At 41.8% G+C, this 20,352-nt stretch overlaps 1 protein-coding gene across 1 annotated transcript; it reads right to left on the bottom strand.

Annotated features, from left to right (window-relative positions):
• Positions 1 to 5,671: 5,671 nt before the first annotated feature.
• On the bottom strand, positions 5,672 to 10,469 carry DUSP2 (dual specificity phosphatase 2). Its single transcript, XM_003758101.4, has 4 exons — positions 9,876 to 10,469; positions 9,357 to 9,484; positions 8,155 to 8,374; positions 5,672 to 7,799 (listed from the first exon to the last, which is right to left on the bottom strand). The coding sequence occupies exons 1-4, from the start codon at positions 10,261 to 10,263 to the stop codon at positions 7,585 to 7,587; spliced, it is 951 nt and encodes a 316-aa protein (XP_003758149.2). The 5' UTR covers positions 10,264 to 10,469; the 3' UTR covers positions 5,672 to 7,584.
• Positions 10,470 to 20,352: the final 9,883 nt, after the last annotated feature.

Here is a 20,352-nt window from a genome sequence, read left to right as displayed (position 1 = left end):
TTCTCCATCTCATGCTTGAATGCCATGGGAGACTGTCAAGGGCGTCATCATTCCCCTGACCTTTTTATTATTCAGTGATTTCAGTCATATCTGAAATGTGAGCCTCTATGAGCCCATTTGGGGTTTTCTTGACAAAGATACTGAAGTAGTAGTTTCCTTCTTGAGTTCATTTTACATATGAGAAAACTGAGGCACACAGGGTGAAATAATTTAGCCAGGTTTACACAGCTAGTAAGTATCTGAGGCCACATTTGAACTCAGGTTCTCCTGAGTCCAGAACCTATACTCTAGCCATTGAATCATTTACCTTTTTGTGACCTGCCAATTTAGTAATCCTACCAAAGAAAGAAACGCAAATATGAGCAAATAAATACAACTATTATAGGCATCCAATCTCCTGTTCTCAGTAATCTTTCAGTGATCACTGACTATCATAATAGCCAGTTTTTTTCAGTACTTAGGGATTTTACTCATCTGAGCCAGATAACCTGGACTTGTAGAGAACTTGTAGATTCTTTCTTCTTTCTCCCTACATATCTTAAATTTATATCATTTTTAATCCCATCTTTTTCAGTCGGAATAGTTTTACCTTCTCTCCATCATAAGTGCTTCTTTATCATCTTCCCATTTGTCTTTAGCCATAATTAGCCAAGGGCCATTAGGGCACTGACAACAGAAAACCAGATGAGGAAGAGAAAAGGTGAGGGTGAGGAGGAAAGGTAGGAGGAAAATGTACTTCCTCCCTAAGCAGTTAAGCCATAAGTGGTAGAGAACCACCACAGAGAGAAAGGATGCTATCCCTACTTCACTACATATGAGCATCCAGGGTCACATTAGGTCAGATTGCCCAAAGGCCATCTAGTTTGGGAACTCAAGTCATGAAGGGCATCTGGGATTATGGTGAAAGACTTAAGAACTCTGATCAATGCAACAACTAACTATAATTCCAGAAGACTGATAATGAAAAAATGCTACCTATCTTTTGACAGAAAGATGATGGATTCAGATAAGGAGAAGACATAAATTTTTAGACTTGGCACATACAGGAAGAGAAAGGGAAATGAGTATTTAAATTTCTACTATGTACCAGGCACTGTACTAAACACTTCTCAAATATTATCAGGATTGTTTTACTTGACTTCACATATTTATTACAAGAGTTTTGATTTTTCTTTTCTATGTGAGGACAAAAGGTGGAAGGGAGAGAAAATAAATTTTGTTAATTTTTTAAAAATCTACTTTAAAAATCATTAAAAGAAATTGTATCTCATAAAAAGTATACCTGGTATTAGCAGTTATAACAGCAATTGTCATCTTCAGAGACCTTCCTGAGGTCTTTATCTTATATCCTCTTCCTTTCTCCCTTCCCCAGGTGCTAGAATTTTCATTTGTGGCTCAGTGATAGGAGAATGCCTCCAAACATCTCTGTGATCTGCCTCCATTTGCCAGTATTGCTTTGGGGAAGGAAAAACCCCCACAAAACTTATTTATTGTCTTTTTTACACTCGAATCAGTCAGCCTGTCCTGAGAGTTAACATTCTTGTCACTAATTTTACAGGATTTTGCTATGCTTTCTTATTCGGCCTCTATTTCCTGATCTTGCTTACATTTTCTGTAATTTTAAATTTTTAAAAAATCTTAATGTGCGAGGTAACTTTTCCATATCAGTCTCTTTAAACAATTGTCCCTTTCCTTTTCTTGTCTTAAGTCACACAATTAGTAAGTGAAAGAATGAAGACTGGAAGCCCCAGACGAGAGGGAGGAAAGATTATAACCATATTAAGGGCATCAAGAGAAGGAAGAACAAAGGTCAGATAAAAGGGGTTGTCCAGAAAGCCTAAGAGTATCGGTTAAGACGTCTTGGGCTGGGGTTGGTGAATCCCTTGAGGCAAGTAGTCTGGGAGTGAGTGTGGAGGTGGAGATATTTAGGGCTGAAGGGTGAGGAAGTGGATTTGAGGCTTCCTGGGTTGGGGAGGGGGAGTATCTGTACCAAGTGTGAAAGGTTACAGCTGAGTGGGAAGTGAGTGATGACTAAGTGCTGCAGACATCTATCCGATTCATCTGAGGGAGTAAATGTCCTTGTCCAGGAGCTCAGAAGACAGGGACTCACCTACAATGCCAGGGATGTAAGGAAGGCATCAAATTTCAAGGAATCCAGAACAAGGAGAAGATTAGGAAAAGATTGCAGTATCATATTGCTTTGTCTTCTCAATGGGTGGGAGAGGGACAGGCAGGAGATAGAGAATTTGGAACTCACATTTTTAAAAAATGAATGTTTAAAAAAAAGTTTACATGTAAATCGGAAATATTTAATGAAATATTTTTAATTAAAAAGAAAAGATCATCCTAAAAAAGGGAAAAGGACCCACATGTGCAAAAAGTATTTGTGGCAGCCCTTTTTGTAGTGGCAAGAAACTGGAAACTGACTGGATGCCCATTAGTTAGAGAATGGCTGAATAAGATATGGTACATGAATGTAATGGAATATTATTGCTCTGTAAGAAACAATCAGAAAGGCCTGAAGAGACTTACAGCAATTGATGCTAAGTGAAGTGAGTAGAACCAAAAGGACATTATACAAAGCAACAATAAGATTATGTAATGATCAACTGGGTTGGACTTGGCTCTTTTCAATAATGAGGTGATTCAAGCCAATTCCAATAGGCTTGTGATGGAGAGTCATATGCATTCATATAGGGACTGAATAGGGAACATAAGATAGCATTTTTGTGATTGCTTTCTTTTTTTTTTCCTCTTTCTCATTTTTTCCCCTTTTTGATCTGATTTTTCTTGTGTAGCATGATAAATGTGGAAATATGTTTAGGAGAAATGTACATGTTTAACCTATATTGAATTACCTGATGTCTAGGAGAGAGGGATGGGAGGGAGGGAAGGAGGGAGGGGAAAAATTTTTGGAACACAAGGTTTTGCAAAGGTGAATGTTGAAAACTATCTTTGCATGTATTTTAAAAATAAAAAGCTATTATCAAAATTTGAAAAAGAAAAGACCATAAAATCAACAATTTAGAACTAGAAGATATTGTAGAGGTCCTTTAGTCCAAATCCCTCATTTCATAGCTAAGGAACTGAGGCCCAGAGAATGTAAGCAACTTCCCTCACCTGGGTAACCAGTATTGGAATTTAGCTCCATTTAATTCTAAATTCAGTCTTCTATAGCATACTAAGACAACCTAGTCAAAAGGATTCAAGATATTAAAATATGCACAGGATTCTAGGATTTAAAGTACCTGAAAAACCACCTAACCCTAAACCTTATTTCTTTGTGTTTCCTGGTTTCATTTATAGCAAGAATGTAAATCTTGATATAGTTCATTTGCTCAAGTTGCCTTTGGACAAGGAGCCATACTTGGAGTACCACCATATTCATAGCTGGTCTTGATCTATATAATTTTTAATACCTAGTTATTGTAGAGGAATTCCTAGGAATTTGGTCCATTTTACAATTTTCTTCTTTTCAAAGTTTATTAAAGAATTTGCTGCCTTGTGGTCAAGCTTCTGGCACTAAGTGTATCTGGTCTAGTCTTTTGCTGGAACCATATTTGAAGCCTTCCTGTAAGAGTTAATAGTATCCTGGCACAGGCTTCACACAAAAAAACCTAGTGAGCTCCCAGCCATGAAACCTCAGGGTCATGTTTTGTGGATAGAAAAATTAAATTAGAGTATAAAATAACACCAGGAGAAAAAAAGTGTTTTGTTTATTTCACACAATTTTTCTCAATAGTATTTTATTTTTTATATATTCCCAAGAGGTGATACCATGGCATGCAAGTGAATTGGATTTAAGTGATGGAGAGCTATGTGATGTCACCAGCCTCACTTTCTCCTCCTGAACCATCTGGATCTAGTGGTCAGGTATAGGTCAGGACAACTGGACATGGCCCTGGATGCAGTGGAGACCTTGGCCTTTTGAAGCTAAGATCTTTAACAGGTCTGTTCGACTAAGACATTCACCCATTCAGTGAAGAAGGCTAGGTAAGAAAGAATTGAGGCAAAAGACGGCATTTTACCTAGTCAAAATAAGTCAATCTGGTTGGGGGAAAAGCTCAAGTTAAGGGACAAAGTTTATTCTATTGTAAGGCCAATTAAGGGAGGTTCAATTCCGAAAGAATTTAGCAAAGAACCAGGAGCAAGAAAATAAATTTATAGGAAAAAGATAGGAAGATCAGGTGCTTCATGTCACTGAGATGTTCGTTTTATGGCTGAGATGTAGAATTGAGGAATGGTCTTGGAGGTGGAGTTGAGGAGTATTGAGTGTAGGGGTGGAATTGCATCCCATTATTGAATTCTATGATTTAGACTGTCTCAAACTTTGCTATTACTGACCAAGAGATTGTTATCGGACAGCCAGCATTGTTTGTGGAACTACTGCACTCCCAAGGTCAGGTGGCCTTATGGTTAAGGCCTTAGGGTTTATTGCTACATCTTCCCTAGGAGCTGCACTCCATCAATACCACACCACCACCTCTTCCTCAAAGCCTCTTGCAGAGATGCCTTAAAAATATTTGTTGAGTAAAGGAATTCCTGAATCTTACTGAAATCAGCTGTTTCCTCTAGCCCAGGAAGAAAAGAGAAGGAAACATGTAGGTGTGTGATGGTGGGTTGAAAGGGGGAGGAAGGAGGAAGATTCCCACCTAAGGACCACTCCTCCAATCGTCTATCAGCAGGAGGAAAGAAAGACGCTTCTGACTGGGAACATGAAGAGGTTAAAAAGCAGGAAGAAGCAAAAGAAAATTAGCACCATGAACCTTCCCTTGTTCACCCCATTAGTCTTGAGTCTCCCACCTTCTCTGAATCCCTATAGTCTTTGCCACACAAATTAGTTCTTAATTAATGTGATTAGTGTTCTATGTTGTTTCATGTTAATAATACCGGAAGTAGTAATACTGGTAAACCCCTAGTAATATTGCCCAGCTACAGCCAAGCTTCCTGGGGGAGGAGCGCCTGAAGAACAACAATTCATATTTATAGAGTATAGTGCTTCCCCCACCTTCAGCCCCACTGATCCTGCCATGAGGTGGGAATTATTAACCCCATTTTACAGATGTGGAAAATGAGACTCGGGAAGATTAAATAATTTACTCATGATTACAGTTACTAATTCTAAGGCTCCTTCTAGCTTTATGATTTCAATCTATTCCACTCTATTGCATCTATTCATCTATTTTCTCAGACCAATATGACAGAGACCCAGTCTTATTCACCTATATATCTCACTCAGCACCAAATAAAGAACCTTGTTCATAGGTTGCTGTTCAATCATTTAACTCATGTTCAACTCTTCATGACCCATTTGGGGTTTTCTTGGCAAAGATGCCGGTTTGACATTTCTTTCTCCAGCTCCAGTTTACAGGTAGGAAAACTGAGGCAAACGGAGTTAAGTCACACAGATTACACAGCTATTAAGTGTCTAAGGTCACATTGAACTCAGAAAGATGATCTTTTTTATTCTAGACCTAGCACTCTATCCATCTATCTACACCAAGAAAGGCAGCTAGGTGGCACAGTGGATAGAACAATGAGTCTGGAGTCAGGAAGACCTGAGTTCAAACCCCAGTCTCAGACAACTGACTATAGCTGTATTATCCTGAGCATTTTCCTCATCTATAAAAATGAGCTGGAGAAGGGACATGGCAAACCACTCTGATATCTTTGCCTAGAAAATTCTAAATGGGATCGTAAAAAGCCAGCTGAAAAACAACAAACATGCTAAGAACTATGCTAAGCGCTTCATAAATATCATTTCTTTTGATCCTCACAACCTTGGGAAGCAGATATTGTTTCAGGAAACCACAACTCCACTGTCCTTAATAGGTCAAGGATCTCCTTCTAGCTCTCTCTTTCTCTTAGTCTCAGGGATCTGGGAGAGGAAGAAGTCCCAGAACAATGTGGTATGGAAGCCTTGGGGAGTGTGAGGTGTAGGGAAGAAAGGATAGAGATTTTTTAATAGCTGTATCCAGGACTACTCCCTGGAGCAAGGCAGGGCAACTGGCCCAGGGCAGCAATTGGTCTCATGGTCTGAGTTGTTTCTGTATCCATCTGGACTCACACCTCCCTCTACCAACATTCATGGCATCCCCATTAGAGATGAAATAATTTGAGAAAGAAAAGGGCAAAATATACCCTAGTGGAAACCAAGAACTTCACAGTCCCTGATAGCTCAGGGACCCCCATCCTGACCTTCTTTCTCCTAATCACAGCTTTTTGATGGAGACTGGAGGCTTCTAGAGCTCTTATAACCCACTTTGGAGAAAGGAAGCAGAGGAATGAACAATCATTTAAGAGTTAGGCATTATCTCATTTGATAATGAAAGGCTAGCTAGTGTGCTTCTATTATCTGACAAAATGATCCATCCTCTTCACTAAAAAAAATTCCAGCCATTTAGAAGAGGGCCAGGGTCTCCTGACTCCCAGAGCTATTTCTCTGCACTCCAAATCTCCTTCCTTCCCTCCAGGAGTGGAGGAGAAGAAGAAGAGTGAGATTTAATTTAGAAACAACTTAGGAACCCCTTTATGCCCTTACATGGAGACAGGAAGTTTAGAGCTGTTTTGTGTTTGTTTATTTTTTTCTTTATAAAAAAAAACCAAAACAATGTTTTATTAAAACATCCACAATGTTCTGTATAAATATAAAGTGCTAATTTTCCAAGCCCGCCTACAGGGTTTGTGGGCTTGGGGGGAAGTGGGGGAGGTGGCAGAGGGGGAGTGGTAAATGTCAGTTGAACATAAATAGTTTTTCAGTACGACATACACACATACATATGCTGTATTGCTTTCCTGCGTATGATGCTGGTGATAGAATATATTAGTCCACTGAGTCATCCAGCACTCCCAGGATCCTTTGTAATCATCAGGAGCTGGGCTCTCTCAAGGCCCTCTGATCCTGGGTAGGCCCTTCTCCCATCTCAGCCCCCTACCCCCAGGGCAGTTCGGTTTTCACAGCACAGGTTTCAGAGTTAGGTACCCCAGCAGCTTGGGCTTAGGGGAGATCCAGATTGGAGAACAGTAGTGAGTCTCATGGTAGTGGGGGGCTTACTGGAGGAGAAGAAAAACTGGGAATTTTGGCAATTGACCCCGAAATCAGGGTCAGGGGTCTGGAAGGCAGGAAAAAAGGAATGAGTGTGGGGAGCCCAATTAATTTCTGCCTGTTGAAGAGGGGAAAGGGGGAAATAGAGAAGAGCTAATATTCATCTCCATTCCCTCATTAATGGGGAGAATTTGACCTCACACCCAGAGCAGAAAAGCACCAAATCAGGTCACCCAGCATGCTGTCTGTCTTCAAGTCCTTTCCCCTCCCAATGGTATCATTCACAGCTGAGGGAGGCAGCTTCCAGAGAAAGAGTAACCAGAACAGGGGAGGGGATCATCCTTCCAAAGAAAGAGAGAATCAGTTCTCTCAGCTTGCCCTGCTCTCTGCAACTCAAGTGAGGTATTTCCCAGTGAACTGAATAGTCCTTACTGGCAAGGGCCAGAGCATAGTCCTTTCAGAGAGCAACAGGACTGATCCCACATTTGAACTGGCAGTCTAGAGGAGTTCAGGGATTAGGGGAGAGAAGACCTCCCCTCCTAGTGGCAAAGCACTTGAGTTTCGAACTGCAGAAGCTGTCCCATGAAACCAAAATTGGGGGAGATGACCCCACGACGCTGTTTGACAAAGTCGAAGGCCTCCTCCAATTTCACCCTGCGGCTCTGCATCAGGTACGCTAGGCAGATGGTGGCTGAACGTGAGATGCCTGCCTGGCAGTGTACCAGGACTCTTCCCCCAGAATTCTTCACTGAGTCTGCAGAGAAGGAGAAAGGACTGGTCAGTGAGACTGGGAAAGAGGGAAGTGACTCTTCTGTTCCCAAGCACTTTATTCTGGGGGGTCCATTCTCCTCCCAGGCACTAGGGCTGTTTCTCCCACCAGCTTTCTCATAACCTGTGCCATGACTACTCTGAGCACAGTCCTGGAGAAGCTCCCTCTAGATGGAGGGCTGAGTGGGATCTGCCTTCACACACATACACACACACACACACACACACACACACACATACACACCTTAGATTATGTGTTAAATCCCCCAACCCAGCCTTGCAACTTGGTTCTCTGACTAGGATTCTCATCAAAGACTCTCCAGAGATGAAAAGCTTCTTACCAATGAAGCCGATAGCCTCCTGGAACCAGACACTGATTTCAACCATCTGATTGTCTTCTACAGGGATACTTTTGTATCGGAAAAGGCCTTCAAAATGGTTGGGACAGCTCGCGGAAACATTAAGCACAGCTGTGATGCCCAGAGCCTGAAGTCCCTCCAGGTCTGATGAATGATTGCAACTGCCCAAGTAGAGAAAAGGCAGGATCTCCACGGGGCCCCCCTGTGGAAAAAAGGAAGAGCTGGTGAGACCCCTTGTTCAGCCCTCTGTCACCATGATCCTTCCAAGCAGCTTCTATGAATGCACTTCTAGAAAAAATCCCCAACCCAAATCTGTTGCCCTCAAGGTCTCAAAGAATTTAGAACAGACAGAAACATATTCCCAGAGGGGGAAACTCAGTCAGAAGAGGAGTATGCGTCAGGTCTTACATAATAATGTCAGCCCTCACATAATAATATGAATGTAACATATGATAAAGTCTGAATGATCTCATCGAGACCTATAATAAGCACATACACATACGAACATTCACACACACACACACACACACACACACACAGGATCATAGGATTCAGAGCTGGAAAGTCTCCGAGGGATCTTTTTTAACTGATGGAGAAATGGAGGCTCAGAGAAGTTAGGATACTCCTCAGAGAGCAGCAAATAGCAGAAATGGAACCAGACCCTCTGTCCTCTCACTTCAGCTTCAGCCACCCTTCCACTAACTACACTATGTGTCAAGTAGACACATGAGCCACCTACTTATCATACATCCAGTTCAATTCAATCCAACAAACATTTATGAAATGTATAAAAACTGATAAGAACTAAAAACACAAAAAATAGTAAAGCCTGCTCTCACATAGTTTATGCTGTGATGAGGGAGATATAAATGTAGACAGGTAAGCAAAAACAAAACAGAGCCTACTTTTAATTGGAAAGTAAGGATGGAAATGAGAAAAGGCTTCAGAGAAGAGGGGAACCCTCAACTATGTTTTAGACCCACTCATATATAAGCACACATCTACATAAACACCCTCACACACATATAGACACACATACTCACACTGTCTCAGGCTCTTTGCTTCAGTTTACAACCCTCCCCAAAAGTATTTCACACTAGGAAGGATTCCCCCAACCCCTGAGATGCAAGTGTCTGCTACAGACTAACCTAAAGCCTCCCTGGGAGGGGGGGGGAGTCACTCACCTGGTCGTACAAAGGGGCCCCAGTGCCTGACCGGCTGCTCTCTGGCTCAGCCACAGGTGAGGGTAAAGCTGGCGCAGGAGGTTCTGAGCACAGATCTGGAAAATTGGCCTGGAAGCCTTCGAATCCTCCTGTAAAGAGAACAACAGGGGAAGCCATGAACAGGGGGAGCAAAAGCCATGGGGCACGTCAGAACACGCAGGGACAGGAACACCCGTGGTGCTCGTGGGAGAGAAGTTGTGGAGCCCCGGGCACGAGGCCGTATGTCATTGAATCACAGGACTTAGAGCTGGAAGAGACCTTAGACGTCATCTAGTCTAAGCTTCGCGTTTTTCAGAAAAGGACATGATGCCCCGTAAAGTGAAATTACTTGCCCAAGTTCCCACAAGAAATGGCATTCTAGACCCAGGACTCCTGATTCCATATCGATTGTTTTTTCTCCTACGCTCCCCTTCCAGGACGGTGATTGAGGGCTTACCTACAAGCAGGGGCTTCGGAGAACAGGAAAGAGAGTGTGCTTACCTTGCAGGAAGCAGACAGCAGTGGGTCCGGCTCGAGTCTCCTGGAGCAAGGCAGTGAGCAGCATTCGGGGCAGACTGTCGGCCCGGAGCTCCGCCACAGAGCCACTGGCTTCATCCAGCACCACGACTCGGGACAGCTCCCCCTGGCTCAGCCTGCCCAGCAAGGTCCGGTCCGGGATCAGCCAGTCCAAGTGAACGCCGGCAGCCCCCCGGGACCTCCTGCGCAACAAGGCGTTCCAGTGCACAGGCCGGGCTTCCAGGACGTGACTCTGACAGAAAGCTAGGAAGGGCCGGCAGTCCAGCAGCAGAGTCTTGTCCACCTCGCGAGGGTCCCCCAGCAGCCCCCGGAGCTCCCTGCTTTCCATGGGCAGCACCTCTTCCATCACCATGTTAGCTCCTGAGAAGGGCAGAGGAAGGAGACCCTGTGTGGCTGGGGGAGTCAAGCCAAACACGCAAGGAGTGGTCAAGGAGAGAAAGCCCAATCTCCGGTCCCCTCGCAACGCTCAGATCCCACTCCCTTCTGGGTTCCTGCTACTAGGACTGCCAGGAAGCATCTGGTGATCTCTGAGCTCCCCTGAGTACTTAAATACCAGTCAGGCCCGCCCCCGAGTTGCCTTACAAGGGCAGTCGCCAGAGAAGAGGAACTCTTTCAGGACGGCTCTCTCACGTGTGGCTTCAGACAGGCCCGGCCCCGCCCCCAGAGGGCTCGGGGGAAAGCCAGGGAAGTGTAGCTTCGTGATGTTAACTGGGGGAGGAGACTTGTGAAGAATGGGGGTAGAAATTCATCATCTTCTGGGAAGGGAGTGAGTCCCAGTTGTCTAGAAGATCCCCCAGCCCAATCCCCAAGTGAATTCAGGGAATCGCAGAAGTCAAAACTGGAAGAGACCTTAAAGATCAGCTATTCTGACCCCCTTGTGTTACAGATTAGGGAAGTGGGGCCTGGAAAAGGGGAAAAGTCTTGTCCAGGATCAGCCACAGCAAAGAAGTGGCAGTCGGGATTCCAGCCCACATCTTTTGACAAGTCCAGGCTCTTTATTGAATCACAAATTATATATTCTAGAGTCCCCCAAAAAATCCCCTGATAATTGACAGGTTTCCAGGTCTTCTTTTAAAATCCAATCCAACAAGCACTTATTAAGCACATACAATGTGCAAAATACTGTTCTGGGTACTGGGAATACAAACACCAAATAATAATAATAATTTTAAAAATAGTCCCTTACCCCAAGGACCTTACAATTATTGAAAGGGGTTTCAGAGATTGTTTAATTCGATTATTTTCTTAAAAGGAGCAAACCGAAGGCCAGAGAACAGAAGTTACTTTTAAAAGTCATATAACCAGTTAACTTAGCTGTCCCAAACTCTGAAGAGTTCCTGAAAGTTTGACTTCTCAAAGCTAAATGTGATCTACTCAGGCATTTGCCATTTTCTGAAACACCTCAGTTTTCCTTCCCTCTCCCCAAAGAGGTTGCCCTCAGCTAAAAGTCTCATTCCCATCTTTCCACAAGATCTCTTTTCTCTAGCCACTAATTCTTTTGTCTTGCATCTTCTTTCTCTCCTCCTCCAATCAACTCCGAGATTTCTTTTTTCTAAGAAATTGGAATTTTTATTTTTTTTTTTGAAATTGGAACTTTTAACAGAAAAAAAGGAAAGTCTTACATTTATACTTCATTTTTAGTACATAATACTTTCAAATGACTACTCTATGCTTTTGAAAATGCTTTCTTATCCCTAATCTCATTTCATCTTTATGTTAAACCTTCAATAATCTTCCACTTCACAAATGAGGAAACTGGGGTTATATTTTTCCGGAGATCACATAGCTAGTTAATGGGGAAATGAAAACTAAAACCTGGACCTTTTATTCTAAGACTCTTGTATGTGTCAGTGACACAAAATTCAAATTCCAGCTTTTTACTTTCTGTAAGTCTTTTTGTCACTCTGTACCTGTTACCTGACCAGTACAATGAGAAAGTTGGACTGGGGAGTTCTTAAGCCTTTTTGTGTCATAGATTCCTTTAGTAGTCTGGGGAAACCTATGGCTCCCTTTCTCAGAATCATCTTTTTAAGTGCATAAAATAAAATACATAAGATTACAAAGTCAGTGAACTAAGACTTATTATAAGTACTGTTATGTACCAGATATTGTACTAGGGGATGAAGATAAGAAGAAAGGTAAAAGCATGTCTGCTTTCAAGGAGATCACAGTCTAATGGAAGAGACAACATAGCAAACGAGCTATATACAGGATAAATTAGGGCTAGCCTCAGAAGGAAAACACTAAAATTAAGTATGAATGGAGGAGATTTTTGCAAAAAATGAGATTTAACTAAGACTTTAAATAAGTTAGGAAAACAAAAAAAAATCCACACTATATTGAAATACAGTTATTTTTTTTTAAGTTACTGGACCATTGAGGCTGAATGAAGTGAATAAAACCAGGTGAACTTTGCACACAGTAACAGTAAGATTATATGATGATCAACTGTGACAGACTTGCTCTTCTCAGCAATTCGATGATCCAAGACAATTCCCATAAACTTGGGATAGAAAATGCCATCCACATCCAGAGATAGAACTATGGAGACCGAATATGGATTGAAGCATTGTATTTTTACCTTGTGTTGTTTGCTTTTTAATTCTCGATAAAGGTTTTTTTTCCCTTTTTAGTCTGATTTTTCTTGCACATGACAAATATGGAAATATGTTTTGAAGGATTATACATGTATAACCTATATCTTGGGGAGGGGAGAGATAAGGGAGGAAAGGAGAAAAAAATTAGAACACATCTTACAAAAATGAATGTTGTAAATTATCTTTACATGTATCTGGAAAAACAAAATTTTTTTGAGGGGAAAAAAAGTTCTTGACTTCAGGTTAAGCATCCCACGGACTAGATGATTTTTAAAGTGTTTTCTAATTCTAATAAGCTGTGATTCTAAAATTCTGTGATATAGTAAAATAGTTCCCACAAACATTGAGGAACACACTACAAAGGGTTTTTTTTTTTTTTTTTGCTTCCTTTCAGAATATCCAGGGAGAGAGGGAACCCCATGACGTATTTCCAGTTGTAATACAGGTTATCCTCCCTAGGAACAGACCCGGGAAATTCCAGCCCTGGATAATTTGCACTTCCCCACAAGCAAGCCCTAAATGGGGAACTCTGTTAGATCTGCCCAGGCCTGCCTGTCCTTTTCACAGAAGACCTGGCTATTTTAGAAGAGATAGACACAAAGAGAAGCAAAGAGAAGTTTTCTCATATTCATCCCAAACCCAAGGCAATGGACAAATCCCAGAGCTCAAATACCTCAATTTCCTGAGCAGCAAGAACACAATTTGGTCTGGTGAAGGGAAAAAGAAATAGTTCCTTTTCTTCCAATTTAGCCCCATTTTCCCTTGGTCTTTTGCTTTAACCAATAACCTATGGAACCCCTTGAGCTGAAGACACAGACTGTCATGGTACAGAGTGACTGGGTAGAGAGATGAAATCAAGTTTTCAAGTCAGTTCTCCTGCCACAAAGCTAAGAGTCAGCTATGAAGAGGAGATGCCCCTATATACTGTACCTACTTCTCAAAAAAATAAAGAAAGAGTTCTAGTTACAAGCATGGAACTATAGGTACTGAAAGCTTCTGAGATCACGAGGATAGGGGAGAGAGAAGTCATTCAAGGGAGAGTGGATGGTTTGGAATCAAACAGAGTTCCAGTTGGTAACATCTCACTTTGTGAAGATTACGGAAAACTAGGCAATCCATTTGCCATACCCTTCCCCCACTGATTCTAAACTAGGTACAAAATGTGAAATCCAAAACACAAAGGGCCCCCTGTGGCAGGAGATAGGGAAAGGGAATGATGGTGCTATAACTAAAAATATTCCCATAGGGATGGAAGCGTTGCCTCTACAGGAAAAGTTGAGGGAGGTCACTTCTAGGGCTCATTTGGGAGATCTGCTAAGTAGAGCTACTGAATCTCTTCCCAAGGACTCTATCTACCCTCACTCTTTGAGATACAGTATGGGGTTTTTAGAGCCGGATGCCTTACCAAAAGCCACTACCACTTCCCCAAAGGGTTGAATCATCGTCCTCCGACTTTGTGACACCTTTTGTGATTAAGCTGGGACTTTTCTATAGAGAGTAGTACCAAATAATTCCCAGACTTTTATACACACACACACACACACACACACACACACACACACACATACACAAAACCAGCTTTCTTCTGTCTTCTTCTGCACCTGCTCGTCCCCATCTAAGCAAAGAAGCAGATCAATCAGAGCATCCTCCCTTAAAGTGACTGACTTTGGGCACCTGAAAGAATGGCCCTTGGCAGGCTCTGGAGAGAATGTGGAAGTCCAATAAGGATAAAACAGAGCTGATACCTGGACACAAATCCAAGCAGAAAGGAGCCAAAGAAGCCAGATCTTCCCAAGAGGGCCAAGAGCAACCTGAGGGCCAGAGGCAAAGGGGCCATGAGGCTGCCCTTAGTGTGACACCGAAGCTGCTCACACTTCTCCAGCACCATCAGCTGAGGTAGTGAAACAACAGAGACGGGGAGTCTGGGTTCCAGATCCCACCAGCCGATACTGGACTCTTTATCTCAAGGATCACCCTTGCAAACGACTTAATGGCTAAGTCCAGAAGCAAATTACAGTGCAGCCAAGGAGGTGGTTAGGCCCTTGTCTTCATGAAAGGTGAGGCAATGAGAGCAGCGAGCCTGTCACCTGCCAGGCTGTGGGGCATGGCATTCAAGGGCTCCTAGACGCTCAAGGCCCTCACCTGTCAATCAGAAAAACCTAGACGAAAAAACCAGAACTAGAAGGGACCTGAAAGACTTTTAATCCAAAGTCTGCATTTTACAGATGAGGAAACCTTGGTCCACAAAGTGACCCAGGGAGTGATTTAAACCAAATGTACCATTCCAGGGCTGTTATCCTTTCCATTATATCACATGGTGTGAAGTGTAGTACAGGGGGTGGGAGGATGGGGGAAGCTTTGAATTTGCAATCTGAGGATTTGGCTTCAAATCCTAGTTCTGATTACCTGTGGGATTCTGAATAAATCATTTAACCTGTCTGGGTTTCATTTTCTTCATCTGTGAAATGAAGGGGTAAACTAATATGTCTCTTCTGATTCTAAATATATTATCCTTTGATTAATCTCAGGCTTAAGTTCCATCCTTTGATGACTCCAGGCAAAGGGTATGCTAGTAAATGTTTAACAATCAGCTCTGGGTAGATGAGTGAGAGAGTGTCTGTCTGTCTGTCTGTCTCTCTCTCTCTCTCTCTCTCTCTCACACACACACACACACACACACACACACACTACAAAGAGGACACTTTTGAGTTTAATCTGCACTTTTATTAATATTTTCTCCATTGCTTTTTTTAAGTCTGGGCAAATCGACAAAACAATAAATCAAGCTCTGATATGTAGGATTTGCCAATTTCCAAGGTGTGAATGTTCATACTGAAAATTTGACAATCAGGATTTTTAAGCTAATTCTTAAACACTCCTGCTTTCAGGTTTAGGGATCACTTTCAGTTATCACAGGGATTCCCTCATCTCTGCCAGTTCCATGCTTTTCCTAACTGCTTTTCCATCATAAGAAAAAAATGTCACAGGAGAGGGATGGGAAATGTTGTCATGGATAGACTGAGCTGAGAATCAGTCTATGTTAGCTCAACACCTAGTTGCCCTAACTCTATAACAGGTATGTTGTCCCTTTTCCTCTTTCTTCTGCCCTGAACAGAAGCCTGGGGCTGGGAAAATAGAATAAGAACTGAACTTGAAGATCTAAAACTCCCAATCCCAATAGCCACTGGCAAATTTCTTCAACCCTTTATGTTTGTTTCCTAGACAATGTGTCTAAGGACCAAAGGCTGTTTCAGCTTGAACCATCTTCAATTCTGCAATTTGATTTTCCTCCCTTTTGTGATGAATTTGGGACCCTTATCTCTTGTACAGTCACCCATACAGCCATTATGTGTCACCCCTCACCTCCGCTCAGACCTTGGGGCCTTCCCCTACCAGCTTTGGGACATTGGCTTATCAAGATCTGACATCTGTTGGGAGGGGAAGCCCCCACTTACTTTCTTTTATCCCCCAAAGAGGGGGAAATCCCCACCCCAATGTTTGGCAGGAAACTAGGTGAGAGTCTGGACTTTTATACTATACAGTTAGGGCAGAGGAAAGGAACACATCTAATCCAATCTTGCTGCAATAGAGAATCCCCAAATTCAGTGAGGATGGTGCTTACTCATAGAGTTCTCTGTCTTTTTCCTCTATCCCCCTCAAGAAATTTGCTCCCACATAGTGAAGATGTCCAAGTATACACAAATCCCTAAAGCCCAGCAAGCCTTCAAAACAAATTGATTAGCAGGATACTGAGAATTAAGTCATAGTGAACATAGCAGCAGAGAGATAGAAAAAGTCTTGGAAGGAAAGTCCTCCAGTCAATTAATAGGGTCAGGCTGAGAATAAGGCAAAGAGGAGTCTGTGGTCAGACAAGACCAGGAGATAGATTCTACCCAACTGAGATTCTAGTCAGGAGCTTAAAGGGGTTGGCAGGGAGGAAAGGAGGCAGCAGAAAGAAACAGAAGGCATCCTCCCCAAGTGGGAAACACTCTTCAGTGAGCTTTCAGGTTGGTGTTGGTCTTTTTGTTTTTAAGAAAAGTCAAAGAAAAGACCAACTGGAAAAAATGATTCAGTGTGCTTTTGTTCTTTAACTAGAATGTGGCTGTTCAAACAAAACTCAGCCAAACTGCTTTTGGGGGTTCCCAGCCAGCCCCTCCTTAACCTTAAACATATATACCTCCACCCACCCTCACTCAAAAAAGTTTCCTTCCCCCATATCTCAAAACATCTCAGAACATTTCTCAATGTCATAATCCTTTTGTCCTCCAAACTTTCCCTCCTGAGACACTTGACCCAGAAAATCATTAGGATAGGGGAGGGAAAAGAAGAGAAAGAGGAAAAGCCCTAATTTTGCATTTTCCAAGATAGAGGGCTAAAGAGACCAAAGAGACAAGAGGATTAGTCAAATTGTTGATCATAGGTCAAGATATGGAGTCGAAATCCCAAAGAGCTCATGATGAAAATGCTATCCACCTCCAAAGAAAGAATTGATGGTGTCTGAATAGAGACCACAGCATACTATTTTTCTCTTTCCTTTCTTTTTCCCTTCTTTTTCTTCCTTTCTTCTTTTCTTTCTTTGTTCCTTCCTTTCTTTTTCTTTCTTTTTTCTTCCTTTCTTTCTTCTTCCTTCCTTCCTTCCTTTCTTTTTTTTCTTTCTTTCTTTTTTCCACAAAATGGACATGATCAGATTGTTTACCATCTTAGGGAGAGAAAGAGGGGGAAAGCAAGAATAGAATTTGAAATTCAAAGGGAATGTTAAAATTTATTTTTGCACATAATTGGAGGGAATAAAATATTATAAAAAAGAAAAAGATGTGGCATAGAGGACTTGACCATTTTCTAGACTCTCAAACACAAAGTCAGCTCCTCAGCTTCCCTCCTTGCTTCTTCCAGCCTCAGAGATATGATATTACTGAGATTCTCATTCTCACTTTTAAAAGAATAGCTCCAGATTCAGAGTCCAAGGACCTGGATTCAAATTTTTATTTCTATTACTTACTACCTGTGTGCCCTTAAGAAACAGTACATTCATCATAATTTCCAATCTGTAAAATGACACAAATAAACCAAAGGATCTCCAAGACTCCTCCCAGTTATAAATTTTATGAATTAGGATGGTGCTATGTTTGTATATTTTGAAGAACATTCTGTAGCTAATAGGAACTCCAAGGCAGGGAGGATAGCAACATCACTGTAAAGAACCCCTACCACAGGAACAGAAGTCTCTCATTCTATAGTCCTTCTGGTTATCCAACCTGAGATATCTCCAAAAGACCCTGCTTTCTTGACTTAAGTTATCTCTTCTCTCTACACTTCCACTTTTTGGAATTCTTTACTTCCTTGTTTAACTTCAAAGCCAGTTTTAAATTAACTTCTACGTGTATTTGTTGTTCCTATCAATAAAATCAATAGGATATGAATTGCTTCCTTTTGTCTTTGTACTGAAGAACTCAGGGAATTGCCAGACACATAACCAGCATGAATGATTTAGCCGAATTGTTTCACTCTTGAGAAAGAGGGTTCAATGTGTGTGTGTCAAGATGAGGGAGGTAGAGAGGGCAGTTATAGTGGGAACTGATCTTAAAAATGTGAAAATAAAAGGCATCCAAAAAAGCCTTTCATTTTAAAAATAAATACAGCTTTTTGTAGGAGCAAAGAACTGGAAACTAAGCAGAAATCTATGAGGAAATGGATAAACAGATTGTGACCCATGAATGTGATAGCTTATTCACAGTCTTGTAAGAAATGATGAATGCAAAGAATAGGGGAACTTTTATGAAATGAGACCAGAAGAAGTAAACAGGACCAGGAAAACAAAATGCACTGTGACTATAACAATGTAAATGGCAAAGAACAACCTTCCTCCCCCACACCCTAAAAAAAGGAACCTGAATGCTGTAAAGTTCTAATGACCAAGCTTGGTTCTAAAGGAGAGAAATGTTAATGTATTTCCTTTCCTTCTTTGCAGAAATGGGGAACAATTGGAGAGAGGAATTCTGTTATCAATGTTGGACTTTGTTGACTTAGGGTTTTTTACCGAATTTTTTTCTTTTAAAACAATCTTTGTTATAAATAATGTTTCTCTGGTGATCTGGAGTTAGGAAGATATGAGTTCAAATTCAGTCTCAGATACTTCCTATAATGACTCTGGGCAAATCACTTAACCACTGTCTGCCTCAGTTTCCTCAACTATAAAATAGCGATAATAATAACACCTATCTCTCAGAATATGAAATTGTGAGGATCAAATGTGATAATATTTGTAGAGTACTTAGCATAATGTCTGGTATACAGTAGACACTTAATAAATTCTTATTCTCTTCCCTTCTCATCCCTTTTCTAGGAAGGATAATAAAGAGGGATATATTAGGAAATATCAATGCTAGAAAAACAAAATGTATCAATATATTTTTTTAAAAAAGAAATATTCTATTTTTGGAATCAAGAGGCAATCCAGCTCTGACTTTATCATCTCTGTGGGCCTCAGTTTACTTATCTGTAAAACAAAGGGGTAAACAAAAAGGGTTACACTAGATGACCTTTAAGGCCTTTTCCCATGACTCTTTGGCCCAAAAGAACTGCGGAATAGTGCAGAAAACAAGACACACTCATTCCCAGAAGCTAAGGGGGTTCCTCCTATGTGTCATCATGAGCTGTTTCTGACTTTTTCTTTCCAATTTCACTTTGACCCTTCCTCCAGAAGCCAGCAGTGGACTATGGACTTCTGCCTCCTAAACTATCACACCCCTACCCCCAACCTCCATGCACCCATGGCACAGGCCTGGAGGAACAGAGGTTGCTAAGGAAATGATCTGTCACCCTCCATGGCAACAGTTGAGTAACAAGCGTGTGATTCTCAGAATAGCACAGAGGCTGTGGTTACCAGGGGTATACTACCCCAGGTGATGTTCACACTTTCCACACACTCATGACAGGGGAGAAAGTCGCAGTCAAAAGGATACTACATGGGACAAATACGCTGGGGTCCTGTGTCTTTATCAGGGCTTTGGGGATTGGGACACAGGCAACAGAGAGCTAGAATCTGTCTTAGAAGGATGGAGAATGAAGGAGAGTATTCATGAGTGAAGAAACATCTGGTATCTAAGAGAAGGCATTAAGATCTCTCCTTCTTTCCCTGTTAACAATCTCATCACAATCCAACAGAACCCAAGCATCCATTTATGTTTAATGAAGTAATTCCACTGTCTTTGTCCCCCTTCCAAGGAGACTTTACTGGAGAACCAAAATAACTCACATGCCCCCTCACTTGAGCCTGGATTGTTTGAATTGTCTGAGAGCTAGATCATAAACTTACCATGGTGCCCTGCACTAAAATATAGCTACTCTGGTACATCCCAGAAACACAGCCCATAGGAAGGAGAAAAAAATGAGTGGAGAACCTGTTTCCTTCTGGGAGAGAGAACAAAAACCCAGCCTTTCTGTCTACCAACTACCCCTTAGCCATTCTCTTTTCCTAAGCTTGAGCACAAAAAGCAGACCAGAAGCTTCACTGGGTGTAGCTTCCACCTGCTCTTTGAGGGAGTATATCTTGCCCTGTTCTCCATCCATTTAAATCCTGATCTTTAAGGCCCAATTCACTGTGGCCTATTTCTTTCATGAAAGGCTAACCTAAATTTTCTCATTAGTTCATGGATTTTCATGCACCCCCATTGACATCTAATCATATCCATAAACAGGATTGTGTTTACCAAACACACACACATACCCTTCCTCAGTTCTTGGGGTCTTCTCAGTCTGGAACACCCCTCTACCAGGCCTTCTTCCACTAGGGAGTTCCTTCCTTTAGGGGCTACTTTATTTCCCACTGAGTTGTGCTTCCTTTT

Source organism: Sarcophilus harrisii, chromosome 2 (assembly GCF_902635505.1).
Source record: "Sarcophilus harrisii chromosome 2, mSarHar1.11, whole genome shotgun sequence".
NCBI lineage: Eukaryota > Metazoa > Chordata > Mammalia > Dasyuromorphia > Dasyuridae > Sarcophilus > Sarcophilus harrisii.
The sequence above is the reverse complement of the archived record's forward strand: the minus strand, read 5'-3'. Positions and strand labels throughout refer to the sequence as shown.